Source organism: Microtus pennsylvanicus, chromosome 4, assembly GCF_037038515.1.
Source record: "Microtus pennsylvanicus isolate mMicPen1 chromosome 4, mMicPen1.hap1, whole genome shotgun sequence".
Lineage (NCBI taxonomy): Eukaryota > Metazoa > Chordata > Mammalia > Rodentia > Cricetidae > Microtus > Microtus pennsylvanicus.
The window spans coordinates 88,957,006-88,980,740 of NC_134582.1; the positions used below are offsets into that span (position 1 = coordinate 88,957,006).

The following is a 23,735-nucleotide window of genomic DNA, read 5'->3' on the forward strand; positions in this document are numbered from 1 at the left end:
TGGACAGGGACATTTTAATGTAATTATTGTGGGGGGACTGGAGTGGTAGAGAGCTGGCTAGCAGTGGGTAAACACTAATAAAAAAAGGAATGGTGGATTGGGGAGCGGCCTCCACCCTAGGGCTGAGATGGAACAGGAAAAGGAGATACATGTCTGGAAGCAGGTGTCTCTAGTCACATCCCAGGGCTGGGCTGAGTTCCAGGTTCAGTTGGGGGTGCAGCTGTAGTCCATAGGATGATATTTTTGTTGTGTTTTGCTTTGCTTTTTTTTTTTTTTTTTGAGACAGGGTTTCTCTGTAGTTTTGGAGCCTGACCTGGAACTAGCTCTTGTAGACTCGACTAGCCTTGAATTCACAGAGATCTGCCTACTTCTACCTCCCGAGTGCTGGGATTAAAGAAGTGCACCACCACCGCTTGGCTGGCCTTGAACTCACAGAGATCCGCCTGCTACCTCCCCCGAGTGCTGGGATTAAAGGTGTGTGCTACCACCGCCTGGCTCTCTACGACGACGCTTGTGGGGCTGTTGCCTTAAACAGACTCAGGGAGAACAGTCCTTTTAGGCACTAGGGAAAACTCCATTGGTTGATGCTTCACTTAAGAACTTGTACAAAATAACACGAGATTTGAGAAAGCTGCCCACAGGGAGTGCCACGTGCTGTGGGCCGCCATCCTCTGCACACCTGTGCCCTGTAGACGCTCTACTGCAGGGGTCTACCGTGAAACATTTATGGGAACACGTTCCTGCTCGCCGTGTCTGCCCCTCTGATGCATTTTGCTAAGAAGCTAGGATAGCACGCTAGAAGACAAAGTGCAAAGCTTCACAGGAGCCAGCTCCATTCCCGGAGACAGACAATGAAGGTGGGCTTGCAACTGGAAGTAACTAATAAGTTATCCTCTCCAGACAAATGGCCAGCTAACTCCATCCATTTGGAACGGGTATCCCAAAGCTTTCCCAACATTCTGGTTGCTCTGGTCCAGCACTAGACCTTGCTGACTCATACTTCTTTCACATTTCACATCAAAATCGAGAGGTCATCCAGCTGACTTTGGCTTAAAAGTCTATCTAGGGGCAGAGGACCTAAGCGCCTATTTGATCTCCAGCACTCATGCAGAAGCAAGGCCGAGACACAAAGGCCTGTTGTCCCAGCGTTGGGGAGGTGGTAACAGGAAGATCCCTGATACCTGCTGGCCGCACAGTCTGGCTATATTGGTGAGCTCTGGGAGCAGTGAGAGAACCTGTCTCAAAAACTAAGATGGGAAGTGAGTGAGAAAGACAATAGGTCACCCACCTGTGGCCTCCACATGCTCACACACACACACACACACACACACACACACACACACACAGTGACCTTGCGTATCTCCTTGGTCAAAGTTATTGTCAACATCATCCTCTGTCCAGTTGTCTAGAGTAGCCCCGGGCACTTACATCCACGTGCCCTTGAGTCTGTTCTCAGCGTAGCAACCAACGCAGCGCCTTGAAAACAAGAGTCGGCGCAGAACAATTCTCTGTTTAGTTTTGCATTTCAGCCGAGGAATGGCCACGTTCTCACTTAAACTAAACTGACTTGCCCCTTCCCATGAACTTTCCCGATAATGACCGCAGCTCTGCTGTTTCTCCCTCTCCACCCCAAGTACGCTAGCCTCTTTTTTTTGTTATTTTTAAAGATTTCCTTTATGTGTATGAGTGTTTTGCCTGTATGTATGTATGTGCACCACATGCATGTTTGGTGCCATGTAGATCAGAAGAGGGTGTCTGATCATGTAGAGCTGGAGTTATGGGTGTTTTTAAACCACCACATGGGAAATAGGAACCAAACCAGGTCCTCTGTGAGAGCAACAGGTACTCCAAACTGACATGTCGTCTCTCCAGCTCCCTTGCTGTCCTTCTTTAAGTAAACAAATATTCAGTGCTCAATCAAAATTCTCCTTACCTGCCTATTCTTTCTGGAAAATAAGTTTACTCATCTGTTGTGTGTCTTGTTTATTGCCTGTTTGCTACAATGTATGCCTCACAAGGCACGGATAGTTTATTTTTTATATAGTTACTTATTTGGACCATCTGAGATGGTCAATTTTTATTGGCATCTCGACTGAAGATCTCTCTTGAACACGCGTGGCACTGTTCCATAGGCCCGAAGCCCAGAATGAAAACAAAGTAAAAGGTGGAAGGAAGAAGCCAGCTGAACACCAGTTTCCTGCCTGGGAACATAACGTGACCGGCTACCTTAGACTCCCACTGCCACTTCACCCTGAGTCAAACCATGAGCCCCCCCCCCCCAGAAATACATAAATAAATAAATAAACTAGCCCCCCCCCCAAGGCGTTTGGTGTCAGATACTAGGTCATAGCAGTAAGAAAAAGTCCCTAGAAGAGAGTGGGAGCCAAACAAACATTTGTTGACGAGGTGTACAGCCTCAATAGAAGGTGTCTTGTGGCTGTTTCCTGCCAGGTCCCCACAGGGCCATCTGAGAGTAACTTCCTTTTTGTCAAAAACATGTGCTTGAAGATTGAGATGTAGCTCAGCTAGTAGTTATCAGAGCACTTGTGAGACAGCCTACCCTCAAATCTTCACCTTATCACACACAGCATGCATCTCTCTCTCTCTCTCTCTCTCTCTCTCTCTCTCTCTCTCTCTCTCTCTCTCTCTCCCCATAGGCTACTATATTTGCATGCTTAGCCCTAGTTGGTGAACCATTTAGGAAGATTAGGAGGTGTGGCCTTGTTGGAGGAGGTGTGTCAACAGGGACAGTCTTTGAGGTTTCAAAAGCCCAAGCTCAGTCTCCACTCCCTCTGCTTGCTGCTGCAGATGTAACACTCTCAGCTGCTGCTCCTGCATCCTGCCTTATCTGCTCCCCTGTCGTGATGATAATGGACTAATCCTTTAAGGCTGTAAGAAACCTCTCCATTAAATGTTTTCTTTTATAAGAGGCCATAGTGTCTCTTCACAGAACAGAAGAGTAACTGAGAACAGTAACTGAGCCTACCGCCCCGCACCATGAGGAGCAACTCTGTGTCACATGGCTGCCATTTCCTTTTGAGCACCATGCATGTACACACATGCTGATTCCGACTTCTAACCTCCCCTGGCTAAACCCTAAAACTCTTATGCATCAATGCCAAAGAGGGCCCTTCCCAAGTAGCCTTGTTCACAAAACACTGGTGTAGATATCACGCTTTAGCCATGGAAATAACCATAAGAATTCCGTGTGTTTACTCTCTTCAGACCTCATGACAAGCCTATGTGGCATCCAGTTCCTCAGAGCCCGTTTTACAGAGGAGCCAAACAAGATGTTCTTTGCCTGACTAGCGGCTTGAGAAGCCTCGATGTCTGTGCCTTGTTGCCAGAGACAGTTTTATATCAAGACAATGACAATGAATGATTTGGAGACAGCTAAACCTGACTTGAACTTAAAATTAAAATTGAGTTTGAGCTAAATCACAGAGGGGTGGAAGTCAAAATGTAATCCTTCTAAAGGAAATTACCCTTAATTGAGCATAATAGGCTCACAGGAGAGCCAAATGGGAATGGCATGACATCATCCTGGGCTAAATGAATGTTCACCACCCCAAGAGCCGTGTATAGACCCCCATGTTTATACCAGCATGCCAGCCACCTCACGACATCATCCTTCAGTGACTTCCCATTGCTCTTAGAACAGAAGCCTCATGTACACAGCAGTAAATTAACATCTTCATTCTCTGGGACCCCATCAGGCAGTCTCCTCCAACCCGATACAACCACCTGCTGTTACACTTGGTCTCTGTCGGCTTTCTGTGATACAGGGGGTATCTGATGATCCCGAGTGGAGAACTCCACAAGGGAAGGTCGATTTGGCTCGTAGTTCTGAAGCTCGGGAAGGTCACACCTGGATGGTGGCTTCTGAGGAGGTGCTTCCTTGTTGTTGGGGGCTGACAAACTCCTACAGATGATCTGGTTGAATACACGGATATTCCCCCTTGCTTTTTATTATTGGAGAGAATCTTGTGTTTAAAAAAATGGCATTGCATACAGATGAGGAGCAGAGAAGGGGTGAGTTGGAACTGGGAAACACGTCCAGGCAAATGGTGTTGTGTGACTGGGTGGTTCTTACTCCTCCCTTGAGAACAGCAACTGTTCACTTCCCAGTGGATTCCCTGCCAGTAAATCGAGGACAGTGTGTCCTTCCTTTTGGATTCTAACCCTATCTCTCCTGCCCAAATTCTGCTAATGCCCTCTTTCTAAAGATAATATTTCTAGACATCTGTCCCATATCCCTAAATAACAACTTCTTTATAAAAACCAAATCTTGGGCTGGAGAGATGGCTTAGAGGTTAAGAGCACTGATTGTTCTTCCAGAGGCCCTAAGTTCAATTCCCAGCAACTACACGGTGGCTTACAACCATCTGTGATGAAATCTGGTGCCCTCTTCTGGCCTGCTGGCACACATGCAAACAGAATACTGTAAACAAAATAAATAAATAAATCTTAAAAAAAAAAAATCTTACCTGGAACTCCCTCCCTATGTGGACGAGGGTACGTTCGTTCTCTCTCTCTCTCTCTCTCTCTCTCTCTCTCTCTCTCTCTCTCTCTGTATCTCCTATGAATTTTTACTTCTGTGCTATACACTCTCTACAATAGGACTTTTTGACTGATCACTTGACCAATGATGAGCCACCAATTACTAGAAAACTGAAATAATAAAGAGACATATAGAACATAAACTCCCAAGTTCGCTTACTAGACCCAATAGACATAAAACAGCTGTCAAATTGCTATAACAGTTTTGCATATTTGCCCCATAGACTGGTCAGTTAACAGTGCACAGACACTCAGCACTCGGGAGGCAGAGGCAGGCGGATCTCTGGGAGTTCGAGGCCAGCCTGGTCTACAAGAGCTAGTTCTGGGATTGGCACCAAAGCTACAGAGAAACCCTGTCTCGAAAACCCCCCCCCAAAAAAAAACAAAAACAAAAAAACCAACAACAACAACAAAAAAAAAAAACAGTGCACAGACAATCACTAGTTCATGGACCACACTTTGAATACTGCTGAACTGGCTCACCAGCATTTGGTCACATAATCTGGTTTTCTAAGAAAAATGAAGATGTCCAGTGACATCTTAGTTGTCTTGCTTTGTTTACTGGGTTTACTTGTTTGTATACTGGGTGATAGTTTCCAAATTTCAAAATGCCTACTGCTGCATCCCTAAGAATGTTCTTCAATTGAGCCACACAAGCTGACTCATACAGTGTTTTCAATTAAAAGAAAGGCTCTAACACCCATCTTCATCTATCCTACCTCAGATATCAATAAAGTAACACAAATCCACTCTGCACAAAAGGCTTGACAACCTCCCCTAACTCATACCACCGTCTGAGGAGTAAACATTCAGTCACGTGAGCCTCTGGGGGGTCGTTTCCGCCTCGAACTGTAACAATATGTGACCTTTCTGCATGGCAAATAGAGGTCCTTTTTGCCTGGTTCAGGAACCTCTCCCTGAAAGGTGAGGATGGATCTGTGGCACACTGGGCACAGAAGTGTGATCTTTCCCTCAGCATCCAGAACATCCACTGCTGGTTGGAGACAAAATGCCCAGCAGCCTTGGCAATGAAGCTTTTCTCTTTAGGGGGCCATGGAAAGCTTGTCGGAACTCAGTGCTGTTGCTGCCCTCTGCTGCTGTAATTGAGAATTACAGGGAGCTGGATTCCTGGGGCTGCTGGGAATGGTGGAGGGGATCCTTAATGGGCATGCGCTTTGCTCAGGATTGGCTTCAGCAGCCTAGCCTTCACTTTTCACAGCACTTTCACGCCTGGGCTCTTCCCTTTGACAAGGCCATACAACTCGCAGCAGCTTCTGGGCATGACTTGTAAATGCTACCACCTAAAGCTCAGCCTACCCACAACTGAGAGCATGGTCAGGGCTCAAACTTGCTCTTGATTTTCTCCTTTTGTTTGTACCCCATGACATGCCCAGACTGGAATGGTGTCTCAAATGTGCTGTGACTTTTACTTCATACACACATGTCCAGGTTGTCGTTTTCTGACTTTATGATTTAGTGAATACTTTAAAGGGGGTAGGTACTGGGGAGTGAACCCAGGTCCTTTGGCATACTAAGTATGTATCTTAGTTAGGGTTTCTATTGCTGCGATGAAACACCATGACTGAAAAGCCAGTTGGGGAGGAGAGGTTTCTTTTTTGGCTTACGCTTCCACAGCACTGTTCATCATTGACGGAAGTCAGAACAGGAATTCAAACAGGGCAGGATCCTGGAGGCAGGAGCTGATGCAGAGGCCATGGAGAGGTGCTGCTTACTGGCCTGCTTCCTTCCTTCCTTCCTTCCTTCCTTCCTTCCTCCCTTCCTTCCTTCCTTTTTTTTTCTTTTAAAGGAAACATTTAATTGGGATGGCTTGCTTACGAGCCTGCTTTTTTATAGAACCCAGGACCATCATCATAGGGATAGCATCATGCCAAGTGAAGGTGGAAAATGAGCTCTGTGATCATTCAGGATCGACCGTCTTCAGATTCACAGATTATCTGAATTTACATAGTCACCAAGTCTGAGTCTGCTGTCATCTTTGTTAGTGCAACAAGGACATGCGATAAATGAACTATTTGAAAAAGGAAAGGCTTATTTTAGCTTACAGTTTGGTTCAGTTACTTTTGGGCCACCGTAGCCGTGGAGGAGATACCCTGAGTAACTAAAACCTCCTGCTAAGTTCAGCCTTTAAATGTTTCCAGCATTTTTCCAACAGCACCAAGCAGAGAACCAGGCCTTTACCATCGATCTCCAAAGGACAGCCTTCATTTAAACCATAATAGCAATCCGCATGGTTTGATAATGTTTTATTTATTAATTATTAGCTGCTACTCAAAAAAGGATTTTTTATTCCAATTAAATTGCACTGACTATATTGCCTGTCTGCCTTATTTGTCACGACATTAAAGATTATGTGTTCCTTTCACATGTCATGGCATTCACCGTTCTAGTTCTGCAGCTTCTCTAATGACATATAAACCATAAACACAGACTTAGATGAGGCAGAGGGTCTCTGTGAGTTCAAGGCCAGCATGGCCTACAGAGCGCATTCCAGGACAGCCAGGGCTGTTACACAGAAAAACCCTGTCTTGGAAAACCAAAAAAGACCGAGCTAGATCAGGGTTTTCTGAATCTGTCTGGGACAGAGGAACTAACTTGAGAAGGCGAGAAGGTGAGAAGGCCTGAAGGCAGGATGACTAGCAGCAAAAGGGACAGAGCCTAGAGGTCAGACCGGGAAAAGTTTCAGATGCCACTCTGAGGATTTGAAGGAAACACAGGAAGTGAGAGCGTTGATTAATTTTAATATTTCAAGAGTATTTTATCTGTTAAATCTAATAATGAGTTCAAGTTTGTTTTCAAAAATGTATTCAATATTTGTACTTCTAACTGCATTTATCTTCTTTTAAACGTACATATTTACATCATTATTGTTATTTTTAAAAAATTATTTACTGGGTGTTTTGCCTAGTGTCCATGGAAGCTAAAGAGGGCACTTCATCCCCTGGAACTAGAGTTACAGAAGGTTGCGAGCAGCCATGAGGGTGTTAGGAATTGAGCCAAAGAACTGGAAGAGCAGCCAGTGCTCTTAAACAGTGGGCCATCTCTCCAACTCTCATTTTTATATTTTAACTGCAAAGCTGACTACACAAAGACAATGGCCCAATCATACCTAAAATAGAATGTGACCCACAACTTACACAGAAAAAGAACTTCTTTTCTAAAACAGTCTAGGAAACCAGATGGTGAGTAACAATTCAAGAAGCTACTAGATCTTCATATTTCCCTAATTTAGTCCCTGCAAATCAGGGCTAACTGGGGAAGGACAAAGAATATGCCTTCCAAGACGAATCATATAGGATACCCCCGCTCTGTCCAGTGGCTCCCAGCTTCCACTGGCAAGCAGCCTCCACGGGCCACACACCGGGCCTTCTAGTAGGTCTGAGTGAGTGGTTACCAAAAGGCGAGCGACAGCAACTCCTCGCCCCCCATCCCCTAAATAAACAGTTTTGCTTATCCTCCCTTGGTTATTGGGCAACCACTAAGTTTTGTTTTTTAAATATTTATGTGTCTGAGTATTTTGTCTGGGTGCATGTGCACCACATGTGTGCCTAGTTCTGACAGAAGCAAGGGGACTTTGGATTTCTTGGAACTGGAGTTAAGTATGGTTGTGAGCCACCAAGTGAGTGCTAGGACTTGAACCCGGGTCCCTGCAAGAGTAATAAGCGCTCTCAACTGCAGAGCTCCTGCTCCATCACTGAGTTTTTAATAGCTGAGGACATTTTTTTTCATGGACATTTTGAACGTTTGGTGTGAAGAAGTGCAATGCTACCAATAAGCAAAGGCTTATTTATCTCCGATTCTATACCCAGTCAAGGGGAAAGAAACACTGCCTGAGGGATCCCGGTCCACGGCGGACCGGGGAAGGAAGGGCGGCCGGAGAAGGAAGAACATCCTAAACACACATGGCCGGACAGAGGGAGAAACGATCGCTAAAGCCCTCGGAATCAAGAGTAGACGCCTAAAGATGCAAAGGGGAAGATACTAAAGCACAACAGCGCTGAAAACCTCAGACAGTTACCGCCGCTCAATGCTTCCGCGCGCGGGTGTGGCTTCCCGCAGATGCCCTCTGCGCCTGCGCACTCGCTGCGACGTCATGTCCGCCGGCGGGATTTAACAGCGGACGGGAAAACCGGAGCGGGCGTACGTGTCCCGCAACATTGCTCCCCTCGCTCGCTCCGCCCCGGCGCTTGTGGTTCCGCCTGCCCGCCTGTGGCTCAGCGTGCCCAGCCTGCTTCCCGCTGCTTTCGCAGGTCACTTAGTCTGAACCCGGGTGTGTTTGCTCTACTAGAGGTGAAGCGTTCATAGCCGGGAGAGCGGGGTCTGGGGCGTCACCGGGTACCGGCACCTTACCCGCAGGTGGAAGTACCTGGGCAGGAATTGGTTGTATACCCTTCAGGGAGATGCCTTTGCCATCACAGTGCACGAATGCTTAAAAAAACAAGAAAAGAATTCCAGAGTTTGCGTTTTAATGCTTTGGATTTTAAAAAAAAAAAAAAAAAAACAGCTGTCAGAAGAGCGTGGAACTCTTTCAAAGCAATTCTAAATTCCAAATTGCTTTTGCAAAAATGAATTATAATCTTTTCCGTGACAGATTATGTTCAGATGATATCTTCCCGACCCAAGGAAGAAATCTATCTTTCCCTGCAATAAGCAGGGGTTGTCTCGGGGGCTTTTAGTAGCTGAGGACTGTATTCTTTTTAAGAGTGTTTGTATCTTTAGTGCCTGACTCACTAACCTCGTTCGATCTTTTCTTGGTTTACCACTAGCATCAGGAAGACTGTTCTGAAGGAATGGTGGGCCACTGAGATTATTTGAATGGTCACGCTGGGTTTTATCTCGGTTTTCAGCCTTCCATTGACTGTGCTGTCACTTGTCATCCGTCTACATTCCTAACCGTCTTCTGGCTATACTTCAGTGCTGTTTATCTCTTGGAGGTTTTGAATTTTGGTAATTACACTTGGCAGAATTATGTTTACAGTAGAAGAAAAAAGATAAGGGCAAGGGCAGGATTTTTTTTCTTCTCCTTTCCCCAAATGCCCATTTTAGAAAGCACAGCTAAGCAAAACAAATCAAAGTCACAAGACTCCTACCTGAAGATAACTGTGGATAATATTTTGGATGTCTCTTATTATTTTTTTTAAAATGCTTATCTTGGGCCAGGAATGGTGGCCCAACACCTCTCATCTCAGAACTCAGGAGGCAGAGACACAGATCTCTGAATTTGAGGCCATCATGAGCTACTTAGTGAGATCCCAGTTGTAAAACTGGATGCAGAATCAGGGTACATACCCTTGGCTAGCCCCTTTTACATAACATAACATAAACTGCCTGTATCTTTTCTATTCACAAGTTTATAATTGCTACAAGATATTTCATTGTGCTAGTGAGTAAAGACGGAACCTTAGTCCCTACACTCTGTGCCATCTTCTTGTGTGGCTTAGAGGACGGCTAACTCATATCTTGTTTTTGACCAAGATGCATAAGGAAGGTGGGATTCGAGTTGTGTGAATTTAAAGATTTAATGCTCCTTGGTTAGGGGCAGGCATTTTTTTTTTCATATTTGACTTATTGAAAAGGCAGAGAAAATAACTTAATGTCTTCCCAATTCTTCTCTCTCTGTTTTTAGGCACACCTAAGAAACCCTCTAAGAATGAAATATGACTGATGACTCTCAGAGAAACTTTCGATCAGTCTACTATGAGAAAGTGGGGTTTCGGGGAGTTGAAGAAAAGAAATCCCTGGAAATCCTCCTGAAAGATGACCCTTTGGGTGAGCCTTATCTGTGCAAGCTTATTGGTTCTCAGTCCTAGTGGATGTTGCCAAGTAAAGATTAACTTAGTGGACTCGAAGCAGTACTTAGTACTTGCTGTATTTTTTTGTGAAGGGACATGTCAGAGTGGTGTAATTTGAGAAAAGTTGAAGATTTTTCAAATTCACTGAGAGGCGAAAGGTTGTGCAAATCTTCTTAAAAACTCATCGCTGCTGAGTGTGGTCGTGCAGAACTTTGATTGCAGCGCTCAAGAGACACAGGCAGAGGCATCTATGAGTCCAAGAGCAGCCTGGTGTACATGTAAAGTTCCAGGACAGCCAGGGGATACATAGTAAGACACCCCACCTTTAAAAATAACTCAATACTATTTATTTGTACTTAAGCCTATATATTTCCTCTCAATTTCTAGCTGTATCTCCATGGTTTCTATTTTGCAGGTAAACTCCGCAAAATTATCTTTGGAAGATAATCCTTCATTACGCATTGATACTTAGTTTATCTTAAGCTAACAACAGTAGTCTATTGTTACAGTAAAACAGAACCATAGTATAAAGACAAACATAAGTTGTGTAAAGGGCTTGTTGTTGGCAGAGCTGGGACTGGAACCCAGGGCTTTGCACATACTAAGACATGCTCTACCACTGAGCAACACTGTATCCCTCCCTCCAATTCTGTATTTTGTAATTCCTGCTAATTTTAGAGGGAATGCAGTGATGTATGCAACATACATTTCTGTGCTGCAAAAGCGCTGTTTTTGATAGCTTTGTTGCTAGAAGGTGTGGGCTAGAAATGAGACCGCTATGGCATCAGTTGCTGGTCCTGCGGTGGATGTCTTCTGAAGGTGTCTGAACTAGTGAAGCTGTACTTTCAGGTGCTGTGAGCCCATGTGACATTTTTAATTGTTCTCTTTCTTCCTTTAGACATTGAGAAGCTTTGCACCTTCAGCCAGAGGTTCCCTCTCCCATCCATGTACCGTGCATTGGTATGGAAGGTGCTTCTAGGTATGAGACCCTGGAGTTGGGGAATTTAACTTCGAAAGTATTGAGTGGGATCCTTTGTCATCTTGCAGGCGGAAGAGGAGGATTTGCTTAGATTCTCTGCTGACTTACATAAATTGTGTGCAGTAATTCTAGACTTCTGAGGGAAGTCTTAACTATTCTAGATGGACAGACCCTAGGAGCCTAAAAATTCTTACCTAATTTCTGTGACAGACGAGGAATTAAAGCCTCGGTTCCTAGAGCGTACGGCAGGTGTAGGTGGGGTTGAATAACAGACCACATGCTCCTTTCCTAGTGTATTGTCACAGCCTGAGAACTCTGCAGTCCTCAGTCTGGCCATGCAATATGGAGGTCACAAGGGACTGCAAGCCACTCTAGAAAGCTCTCCAGATGGCTCTTTGCTGAACCTCTTGGCAGCTTTGGTGTGCTCATTCGTGTCTGGTTGGGTATGTGTGGTGACCATCTACAGAATTCATGATAACTGTTTAAGTTTTCCTTGAAGCATTTTTCCCCCTTGAATTTTACATAAAGACTCTGAAGTCAGCAATTGAATTCCTTCTAAGGGTCCATTTTAGGCAGTTATCACAAGTGCCCATTTCTTCTGGGATACCCTGTGTGTCTTATTAATGGGAAATGTTGTTATGTCTGTGACATTTCCTGAGTGCCAAGGCCCGACTGGCTTTGTACCTGGGTTTCTCTTACTGTTAGATGCACTGGAAATGCGGAGTTGTGACAGTATAAAGGGCTCTTTGTAGCCCAAGCTTCAAGTGACACTTTCCGAAAGAGAATCGTCTCAGCCGTGTGGGCTGCTTCTTACAGGATTCCTCCCACTAGAGGAAGGATTTGCGTGGGGGTCTCAGTTTGCCCTTTTCCTGTCCCCTCTCCCTGTGTAGGGATCTTGCCTCCACACCATGACTCTCATGCCAAGGTGATGGCCTACCGCAAAGATCAGTACTCTGATGTCCTTCATGCACTGACGGTAGTCCGCTTCGTCAATGATGCCACCCCTCAGGTTGAAGTGTATCTTCGCATGTACCAGCTTGAGTCTGGGAAGCTGCCTCGAAGTCCCTCTTTTTCACTGGTGAGTGGTCATTCTCACGTGACGTTTAACGCAACCCCTTTTCTAAGAATTACATTTTCCTTTGTCTGCTAATGTGTTTGCAGAGCTGTGGATTCATTCATTCTTCATGAATGTTAGGCAAGCAGTCCACCACTGAGCCACACCTCTAAGCCTTTATTCTTGCTAGCTTCCATTGTACAATGTTTTGCCTTAGAAACTTTCAATCGTTTCCTATTGTCGGTACAATGAAAAATGAAAGCAACCATTTTACCTGGGCTCTATGGTCCTGAACGATCACTGTTAGTTATTTTAAATTGTGTTTTGTTTTAGGCACAGTCACACATTGCTTAGTGATGATACGTGTTCTGAGAAGTGTGTCACTGGACATTTGCAAATATCATGTACTTACATTTGCTCAGACTCAATGACTGTGACCTTACTAGGCAGTTTAATCATAGAGGGTCATTATCCTAGATGGGTCATGGCTGACTAAAATATTATGGGATGCATGACTGTAGTCTCAAACTTGAAGGAAGGGCACAAAAATACTACCAAGAAATTCTATAACTTTTACTGACATTTCCAGTTGTTAGCATTTAGTGACATCTACTTTGCCACTCTCTCCTACATCTGTACTTTCTCCCTCTCTCTCCCTCCCTCTTTCTTCCCCTCCCTCCCTCCTTTCTCTTCCTCCATCTCTCCCTTCCGTCTTTAAAAACTATTTTATTTTAGGTGTATGAGTGTTTTGCCTACATGTATGTCTGTGCACCACTTGCCCGCCATTGGGTTTCCTGGAACTGGAGTTGCAAACGGTTGTGTGCTGCTGGGAACCAAACTGTTCTCCCCTGGAAGAGTAGCCAGTGCCATCTAACCAACCTCACTTTTGGCTTCCTTTGAGACAAGTTCTCCCCATGTTTACAGCACAGGCCAGCTTCCAACTCAATATCCTCCTGCCTCTGTCGCATGAGTGCCGGGATTATTGGCGTGCACCGCCACTCCTGGCTCCGCGCACACACTTCTTTGTATAAGCCACAAGAGAGCGAGCATCAGTTGTGATGCTCTGTTCCTTCAGTTCCATCAGTCTCTCTGTAGGTGAGCACTGCACAGTTACAAGTCAGTGCTGTGACAGCACTCAGTCTGACCTACGAGCTCCGTTCTTATTGGCCCAGTTGTTCTCGGGATGCCCTTCATCACAAATACACAAAAGGTCTAGCTGAAGAATCAGTTTTGTATTGTGGGTTACCTTTGATTCTGGATGGGTCTCTTGTTTTTCTCTTTCATGCCCTTGACACTTTTGACAGGTGTTGGTCAGTAATTTTACAGAAAGCCCCCCACTTCAGGTCCGCCTGTGCTCCCTCCTTGTGATACAGGCAGGGACACCCATGGGTGATGTGTTCACAGTGTACTGTGTTGGGAGGCTCACCTGGCTTTGCCTCCTGGAACATCCATTAATGCTGATTTCTTGGTAAGGCAGTGCCTGCTGGGCTTCTACTGGGAAGTTATTCTTTCTCCCTTTGTAACCACTTCTTCCCTTTGTGGGGAGACATTTAAAACTGCTATGTAATCAGCTCTATCTTATTAAAGTTTGGCTCATACATATGGCCATTCATTGGTTTCAATTATATGTATATATTGGTAAGGCAGTGCCTGCTGGGCTTCTACTGGGAAGTTATTCTTTCTCCCTTTGTAACCACTTCTTCCCTTTGTGGGGAGACATTTAAAACTGCTATGTAATCAGCTTTATCTTATTAAAGTTTGGCTCATACATTTGGCCATTCATTGGTTTCAATTATATGTATATATGTCTTTCATCTTTAAGTAACTTTAAGTAAGAAGAAAGTTATAAAATAGCACACCACCCGCATACACCTTCGCTTAGCATCCTCATTTACTGGATCTTCCAAAACCGCAGTGATGATGAGAACTTACGAGTTAGCTTTGACACCAGGCTAGGAGCTAAGTTGTACATCTTTTCGAGATCTTACTGCCTGTGCCCTGATGCCCCTTTGACCCCGGACACCATTTTGGATCAACATTACACTTAGTTGCCATTCTTGGTCCTAAACCCACTGACTGGCCTTCAGACTTCTTTGGACTTCTGTGACCTTGACACTTTTGAAGAGCCTGAGTCTCTTAGGGATTTCTCCATTTTCTGATAACTACAACCTGGTTATGCTTTACTGGTAAGGATAGCAAGAGAAATACTGGTAACTTTGATCACTTGGTACAGGTGCTGCCTACCAGGTGCCTCCCCTGTAAGCTTACTTTTTGTAATTAGTGAGTAAGTAATGGAAAGGAACTCTGAGACTTTACACACACACACACACACACACACACACACACACACACACACACACACACACACACACAGAGTCTCATTGTGTAACCCTGACTGGATGGACTGGTCTGGTCTCGAACTCACAGACCTCTTTCTGCCTCTGCCTCCTGACCTGAGTGCTGGGATTAGAGGTGTGTGCCAGCTTCCTGGAATCTGGAGGCTTGTAAATACCCACCCAATTATTATTACTATTATTATTGCCTAAAATGTTTTTGCTGCTCGAGTTGCCAAATGGTGATTCTCTAATTCCTGAATTCATTCTGGGTCTGTTAGCTGCATCTATGAGTTTCCCTTTGCATTTATTTATTGATGTCATTGTGGATGTACAGAATCCTTTTAACTCAATGGCCTACACTATTTTATTGCCACTTTTTCTTTTGTTGTTCAAAATGCTCTAGCTTCGGACATCGGGAGCCCTTTCCATCTGGCACCTGTGTCTGTCTGATACTCCACTGTTTTGAATATTCCCTGACATTTCATCACAAAAAGATGCTCCAGGATCAGCTTTTACTTCCTGCACTGCAGCTCTGGCCTGCGCCTTTGTTTCTGGTTTCCTGGGCTGTTTGCTTTCAGGTTCACTTAGTAGACAGGCGTAAAAAATATATCCTTGCATGTTCATACATGCCAAGTTGTCTCTCATTCTCTTCATATAGATATAGATATAGATATAAATATAGATATAGATATAGAGGGTGTGTGTGTATGTGTGTGTATGTGTGTGTATAAAAAATATAGTGTTGTGCTGCTGGGCACGGAACCCAGAGTGTAATGCATGCCAGACCGGTGTTCTACTGCTGAGTTAGACCCCAGCCTTTATGTATTAGTGTGTATCTTTCTAAGTTATAATAAAAATCCTGGGTTCACAATGGTAAGTCCAATTCCATCCCAATAGCGCGAGGTTATTTTGAGCCTTCCCTGTTGCAGATATTAAAAAGTTCCCATTTTCCTAAGGTGTTTGCTTCTGGCTCTTTTCCAGTCAGTGTTGCCAGCCACTCCTGCTACTTATTGCAGTTGTCTAGGTATTTTAATGAAGGTTTTATTTATTTGGCTAAAACAGAATGAATTTTTCAAGCAAGGATTTGCATGCAAGCTTTGATTATCTACAAACTTTGTTTTTAATGAAGATTGGGCTGTGAACCAACTGTGCACCACTTCTAATCCTTACTCACTGGTCCACGCTTTGGTTCATGCTCATCCCTGCTCACTGCTCCACACTTTGGTTCATAATCACCTCTGCTCACTGGTCCACACTTTGGTTCATGCTCACCCCTGCTCACTGGTCCACGCTTTGGTTCATGCTCACCCCTGCTCACTGGTCCACGCTTTGGTTCATACTCATCCCTACTCACCGGTCCACGCTTTGGTTTATGCTCACCCCTGCTCACTGGTCCACGCTTTGGTTCATACTCATCCCTACTCACTGGTCCACGCTTTGGTTTATGCTCACCCCTGCTCACTGGTCCACACTTTGGTTCATGCTCATCCTTGCTCACTGGTCCACGCTTTGGTTCATGCTCATCCCTGCTCACTGGTCCATGCTTTGAGCCCTGGCACCTCCCCTGCAGTCTCAGGTGCACGTGCTGTCTGATCTGAATGTGGGTGTGGGCCTCTGTCTCCCTGCCTCTCTGTACACACTCAGCCCTCTTATGCTGTGGTCTGAGGAGCATGTGAGTACTGGATCACAGCTGGGGGAAGAACATTAGTTTCCCCTTGGCCTGTCAGAGTGATGGGGACCTTGCCATCTGCAGGGTCGCCCAGGCCAGGCCAAGGGCTGTGGAATCCTGGAGGTTTCCTTTCCTTCTTGCTCCTTTGTGTCCCCCAATACTCTAACACTGTTTAGAGAAATACACTTCTGTTAATCCTAACTCTGGGCCTCCTTGCGTTTTTTTAAAACATTTTTTTTAATGATTTGTCTTTATTTTATGTGCATTGGTGTTTTGGCAGCATATAGGTCTGTGAAAGGGTGTCTGATTCTCTGGAACTGAAGATACAGTTGTGAGCTGCCAAGTGGGTGCTGGGAATTGAACCTGGGTCCTTTGGAAGAGCAGCCAGTGCTCTTAGCCACTGAGCCATCTCTCCAGCCCGACTGCTTGCATTTTGTGGATATTAACAAGCTGAAAGGAAACCTAAGATTGAAGTGCCTTTTATTAAAACAGGAAATTTTTATTTAACTTGGGGCTTCTCAGGGAATAGAATGGTATTTTTTAATTTCCTTTTAATCTTAAAAGTATCAAACTATGAAAGTCTAGATGAAAATGTAAGGTTTTTGTTGTTTTGTTTTTGAGACAGGGTAGCCAGGGCTGCCCTGGAACTCACTCTGTAGGCCAGACTGGCCTTGAGCTCATAGGCCTGTACCTCCTGGCTGTTTTTTGTGTTTGGTTGGTTGGTTTCTGGTGTTGATGGTAATATTTGAAAATAAAATAACTTTACAAATAGGGTTTCAGTTTAATAAGAATCCTCTGTTGAAAATTACTTGAGGGTTTATTTTCATATTAACAGATCTGAGTAGTGACCTTCTGCTTCCTAAAATTCTGATTCTGGGCTGTTAAAAATTGAGGTAGAACAACATTCTGAAGCCATGTGTGGAAGCTTTGACATGATCAGTGTTTTGTGAGCCCATTTGGAGTCCCCCAGTATTCGTAAGCTATGTACTGAGACACATTCCAAAGTGGGTGTGTCATCACAGAAGGACCCCTGATCCAACATGGAGACTGTCTGTGTGGGAGAGACCCTGCCTTCCCTAACACTGATCTAACATGGAGACTAGCGGCGTGGGAGAGACCCTGCCTTCCCTAACACTGATCTAACATGGAGACTGGCTGCGTGGGAGAGACCCTGCCTTCCCTAACACTGATCTAACATGGAGACTGTCTGTGTGGGAGAGACCCTGCCTTCCCTAACACTGAACCAACATGGAGACTGGCTGCGTGGGAGAGACCCTGCCTTCCCTAACACTGATCTAACATGGATACTGGCTGCGTGGGAGAGACCCTGCCTTGCCTAACACTGAACCAACATGGAGACTGGCTGCGTGGGAGAGACCCTGCCTTGCCTGTGCAGACCCCACCCAAGAGCCAGCTGTTCAGTCATGCTGACTCCCATAATTCCCTGTGGCTGCCCTTCCTTCCCTCCCTTGCTTCTTTCTTTCTAGCACACTTTACCTTCTCTGATTTATTAATGGGTCCTCTTCGGGGTTCAGGGGGCAGTGTTCCATTTTCAGTGAAGAAACATATCTTTCCTTCTGCTGCCTTCCTCTTGAGATTCATTGTTAATCTTTCAGGAGCCGGAGGATGATGTCTTTCTCGCCATTGCCAAAGCCATGGAGGAGATGGTGGAGGATAGCGTTGACTGTTACTGGGTCACCCGATGCTTCGTGAAGCAGTTAAATAGCAAGTTCCGGGATTCTTTACCTCAGCTGGTAAGGGTTTTGTGTTTTGAATGGGAGTGTTGGGGAATAAGCAGTGTCAGGGACACTGTCACCGAGGTGCTGCTGCTGTGACAGGTGGGCCCTCTATAGTGGCTTCTGGCAGATGTGTTCTGTAAAGGCCAGAAAGTGTTCCCCGTGGAGTGGGGAGACATGGAGTGGGCCCCGTGTTTCCTTTTCTGCTGCTGGAGCACTGTCGGGGTCTCCAGGGCTGGACTCGCTTGCAGCCCTGCCTGCTCTGGAGTAGTCCTGACCTGTCCAGACCCAATGGCTTACCTAGCGTGGTCACTTGGTTAGTGTGTACAGAAGGCCTAAGTGACAGGAGCTCCTTCTCCTCACATACCTTCAAGTGCAGAGCCAGGGCAGCTAGGGCTGCTGGACGGGACTCCAGGCTCCTGTTATTGTGTTCCAGCATACACATATGTACACATATATACACATGAACACATGGAGTGTATTACTCTACACACGGGCCTTACCGTTTTTGTTTGTTTTGTTGTTGTTTATTTCAGTACGTGGAGAATTTCTAGGCTCATTCAGATAAACTAGTGGCTTTCAGTTCTGACTTCCTGTTAGTACTCAAGAGATTTGGAGAATTTCTTATTCCCCCTCTTCCTCCACCAGACCAATTAAATCAGAGTCTCTCGATGGGCCTGGAATTCTAATGTTTCAAGACTTAGGCAATTCTGCTTGTAGCTAGGATTGACAGCCTCTCATTTAGAATCACTTTTCCTACTAATTTACTGTTTCCCCTTATGAATTTGCTGTAATTAAGTCTAATAGCCTCACACTGACAATAAACACGACCTTGCTCGTGTGTACGTGTGTGCATGTGTGCCATAGCCTGGGCAAATTTACATCTTAACCTGGCAGGCAGGTCCTGAGCTGGCCTGCTCTCCACTCTGCTGCGCAGGTACAAGGCTGTTAGTCTTGTCTTTCAAGCAGTGGCCCTGCCCTCTCGCTCCACCTGACACAGCCTGGAGGGCCAGTGAAGTTGGTCAACTTTATATATTTTTATTGTTGGCTTCAGAGTGAGTGTGTAGATACATACACATATATGTATATCTCATTCTTATTATATGTATTAGATGTTTGCCACACCTCAGCCAGCTTCCCCCCTTCAGGTCTTCACATGATAGCTCCAGATCGCCCAGTATTGCCGTGGGCCTTTTGTAGTTTTCCATAATACCTGACTCTTGCTGTAGACTCTGCCTTAGCTGTTGGATCTGATTAGTGCAGTTCCGGGTGGCAGCCATTCCGTTTGGCCTGGGTATTGTCCTGTGGGGTGAGCATTGGAGGAGCCCTGTGTCCTGAGAAAGCCCGCAGTTCCAGTGCGGTCACCCTTGTCAGTACTGACCGAAGCCTGTCGCCTTACGACGGACTTGATGCTTCTCAAGCTTTGTCTTCTAGTCCTTTCTCTTACTCAGCACGCACATTTTTTCAGCGTAAGTTGCAGCATGAAGTGGCATTATGTCACAGGAAATGAGTAATCACTTTTGCTATGTCATCTTTAGCCTAAGGCTTTTGAACAGTACTTGAATCTGGAAGACAGTAGGCTGCTGAGTCACCTGAAGGCCTGCTCTGCCATGTCCAAACTTCCTTATGATCTCTGGTTCAAAAGGTGCTTCGCCGGATGCCTGCCTGAGTCCAGTTTACAGAGGTATGTGTTTTCCCACCGCATACAGGCAGCTTGGAGTCAGAAAGAGTTCCTGGCCCTTCTGTGACCATCCTCTAAGTTGGAGTTTGCTTCAGAATGAGAAGGAGATGCAAAACTACATCCCTTGGCAATTTCTGTACCTAACGTGGTTCTCCTTGTTGTTGGAGACATGCCTACGAAGCTTGTGGGCCTCTGTGTGGATGCTGTGAGGCAGTGGTAGCCAAAACAGTGGGGATATGTGGGCTTCTTTTCTAGACAGGGTTAGTTCCTGACAGATAGACACCTTTGTATGACATCCTCAAAAGAGCTAAGACACATGTTAAAGGGTATTTCGTAGTCCCAGCCCCCCCAACCTGGGTCTTTGTGATGTTGGTTTCAAGAAAGAAGTAAGTATATAGAGAGCATTAAAAGAAAATGTGTAACTTAGTACACAGAGTCTACTACCAGCTTCAAAAGTTATAGGAATTATCAAATCATTTTTTATAGTAGGTCAAGGACTGGCTCCCTGGTCTCGGGAAGGGCTCAGTGGGTACAGTTATTTGCTGTACAAACAAGAAGACCTGAGTTTGGATCCCCAACAGCCATATAAAAAGCCAGGTATGATGGCATGTTCCGTAAAGCAAGTGCTGGTAGGGGTATCTGTGGAGACAGGCAGCTCTTGGTGCTCACTAGATAGCCAGTCTAGTCAGCTGGTGAGCATGAGGTTCAGTGAGCGACTCTATCTCAAAAACTCAAGGGGAACACAACAGAGGAAGCTACCCAAATCAACCCCAGCCTCTGCAGGCGTTTACATGTATGTGCCCGTGGAGCTACACCCAGCATGTTACATATACACTCATAAAGAGCCCTGCAGTACGTTTAGAGAACCTCCTCTGGTTCTCATTTCACTGGCAACGAAATGACTTCACCTGACATTTTGCTGTCCTGTGGTGTCTGCTAAGCTGGCATTACATGACTGTAGCAGGACACACCCCGATGTAGGACTGTCTTTTCCTTCGATTTCGAGTTCTCAGCAGGCATTTGGAACAGTCTAGCGCAGCAGTGACTTTAAGTGAACTTCATTTTTCCCTTATAAAGCTATCCTATCTAGAATCATCTCAGCGGCTCATCTATCATGTTGTTACTGATTGTTTCACAGCTGCTGTCTGAAACATATACTGAAAATGAGTGGAATTTGATCTTACTTTATGATCTGAGATGTCTGGGTAACGCCAGTTTTGCACACCTGTAATTTGGTGATCTCTGTTTTCTAGGGTCTGGGATAAAGTTGTCAGTGGATCCTGTAAGATCCTAGTCTTTGTTGCAGTAGAAATATTACTAACCTTTAAGATGAAAGTCATGGCACTGAACAGTGCGGAGAAGATAACAAAGTTCCTGGAAAACGTGAGTGCTTTGTCTCCCTGGATTTGGAATCTGGAAATGAAGGCAGTTTGGCAAGCCAGGTTTTCCTGTTGTGTTACATTAACAGCGTAGTTTTCCTCTCTAAAGCATTTTGTTATTGTTGGTTTGAGATTGTGATTTATGCTGTAACTCATCCTGGCCTGGAACACTCTATGTATATCCCAGCTGCCTCCAGTTCTTGGTAATCTTCCTGCCCTAGCTTCCTGGTTGCTGGGATTACAGTCACGCACCCCACTCCTGGCAGGAAAAGAAAGTTACTTTTCCTTAACAGTATTGCTGTCTCCCTGTTTCTTTGGGGATGCCAGTCTGCATGGCAAGCCCCTTACTCATAGTCCTGGGGTGTGGTGTCATGGGGTAGCCTTCTCCCCAGTGAGCACAGCAGGAACAGGAGGCGATGTGAGTGAGCACTGTTGGGGTTCTCTAGGCCTTTTCCTGCCTCGGGGGTAATCCTAGCTGGGGTACTTCATGCAGTTGTTAGTGCATGCTGAAAAGGCCTAGGGGACCAGCTCCTCCTCCCCCTTAGAACCTTCTCTCCTGGGTAAACAGTAGAGAGATCATGCCTGCTGAGAGTACAGCATACGCAGAACCCCCTCCCCCCCCTTAATTAACCAGCTATACATGTGAAGTGTGGCCTGGTAAACAGTAAGAGTTAAGTGAATGTGTACGTGTTCATTAAGTGAATAACCACTGCTGTCCCAATTAGCAGCCAACAGTGCCAGGCACGTGCCAGGCGAGAGCTCCCTTCGGTCATCCCATGAGCAGCTCTGTGAACTTGGGATGTTGTTTAGAGATCAGTGCTGAACCTTAGGCAGCCGAGTACTTGTCCAAGGCTACGTGGTGAGTGGGCACGGAAAGATGGCCTGGTACCAGAGCTACTCAGTATGTCCCCAGGAGCATTAAATCATTCCGAATCTGCTACCACCTTCCAAAAAAACAGAGAAAGCTCCATGGAAACAGGTCTGCCACAGAACGAGAGAAGATCCTGAAGGAACAAACACAAGGAATTTCACTTGGATGCCTTTGTTCTTTACAGATTCCTCAGGACAGCTCCGACGCTATTGTGAGCAAGGCCATCGACTTGTGGCACAAACACTGTGGGACCCCGGTCCACTCCGCCTGACAGCTTGTGACTTCATGGATGGTCTGCAGGCCCTCCCTGAGCACCCTGTCCATGTCGTTACTAACTGTATAGAAATGGTAATCTCGCTGTGGTGCTCAGAATGCTCCCTCCACCCCCACTCAGTAAAATAATTTAATCACAGTGCCTGGTGCAGCAGTGTTGTGAAGCAGTGTCTCTTGGCGACATCGACACACAGCTCTGGGGTGATATTTTAAAAGGGTAGTCAGGAAATCCCTCCTGGTCCTTAGGCAGCTCAGGTGCAGCCTGGGTATCCAGTGAGAGGTACAGTGAAGCCCACCTCCCTCTGATGAGCACCAGGCACAGGTTAGACACTTAGAAGGGCCTCTTTCTGGAAAAAGAACAGCTTTCTTTTCTCGGCACTTCAGATTTGGCTTTTGCCTTCTGTTGACTAGAACGTGTGCTTTCTCATGTCTTGCTAAACTGACTTACAAACAGTCCTTGCATCTTCTTACATGTTCCCTGCTCCTTTCGCCAGCTGGAATGAAGTCTTTTTTTTTTTTTTTTGAGACAGGCCTCATTCTATACCTTGCTTTCTGGAACTCATTATATAACTGGCCTTGAACTCCTGGCAGTCCCCCACCTCAGCCTCCTGAGTGCTGGGATTACTGGCATGAAGCTTTTATTGAATAAAACACCTCTAAATTTACCTTCTAAAAGAGATCACTTGCTTGATATTTGTGTGTCTTGATGTTTTCTAACAAGTCATTAAATGTCAGGTGGCCTTTCCAGCACTCTGCTACCACAGGATTAGGAGAGGTGGTAGGCTAAGGTTAATAGCCAGTGATCCCTGGCCTTATTCTGTCACATATGGTCACCTTTCAGGAAGCCTTTGATGACTTTGGGACTGGTGAGTAAAATGGGGTCCTTGTTGCAGACTTACTCAGCTCACAGTCTTGCAGAAATGTGGGGAGCACATCAGAGTTTTCCCCATCCTCCTCCCACACAGTGAGTGAGGGATGAAATTAGGGAGTTATACTTCTGAGAACCCAGTCCCTTCCTGACGTGTGAAACAGCTACCAACAAAGGACTGAGAAGAAACAGAGCCACTGAAACCAGCTGGTCAGCCTGTGGGTACCAGACAAAGGGAGTCTTTTAAGTGGACTCAGAAGCAAACCCTCATCACACAGATTTCCACTTGCAGTCAGTATGTTAAATGATTCTCCGCCAACCATTTCTTTAGGAACCACTCAAGTAACCTGAAGAACTTTGGGGACATAGGGAAAAAACACACACAGAGGAAACTCTTCCCCAATTACTTGCTTCCTAGTGATCATAGAGAATATGTGAAACTCACAGAGATATGATAAAGAAATTGTGCCCTCACTGTAATGGTAAAAATAAAATGCTGTGGATTCCCAAGTGGCTGCA

At 45.5% G+C, this 23,735-nt stretch overlaps 1 protein-coding gene across 7 annotated transcripts; it reads left to right on the forward strand.

The window, feature by feature from the left end:
• The first annotated feature begins 8,700 nt into the window (after positions 1–8,700).
• Positions 8,701–23,025, forward strand: Tbc1d7 (TBC1 domain family member 7). Of its 7 annotated transcripts, none has more exons than XM_075969801.1 (9): positions 8,701–8,828; positions 9,426–9,525; positions 10,205–10,347; positions 11,269–11,349; positions 12,240–12,427; positions 18,025–18,162; positions 19,683–19,828; positions 21,079–21,208; positions 22,260–23,025. In XM_075969801.1, the coding sequence occupies exons 3-9, from the start codon at positions 10,236–10,238 to the stop codon at positions 22,344–22,346; spliced, it is 882 nt and encodes a 293-aa protein (XP_075825916.1). In that variant the 5' UTR covers positions 8,701–8,828; positions 9,426–9,525; positions 10,205–10,235; the 3' UTR covers positions 22,347–23,025. The 7 variants fall into 7 exon arrangements, with proteins under 7 accessions (XP_075825916.1, XP_075825919.1, XP_075825915.1 ...); XM_075969800.1 differs by having other exon boundaries at positions 8,744–8,848; XM_075969797.1 differs by having other exon boundaries at positions 8,767–8,848; positions 9,345–9,525.
• The last annotated feature ends 710 nt before the right edge of the window (positions 23,026–23,735 follow it).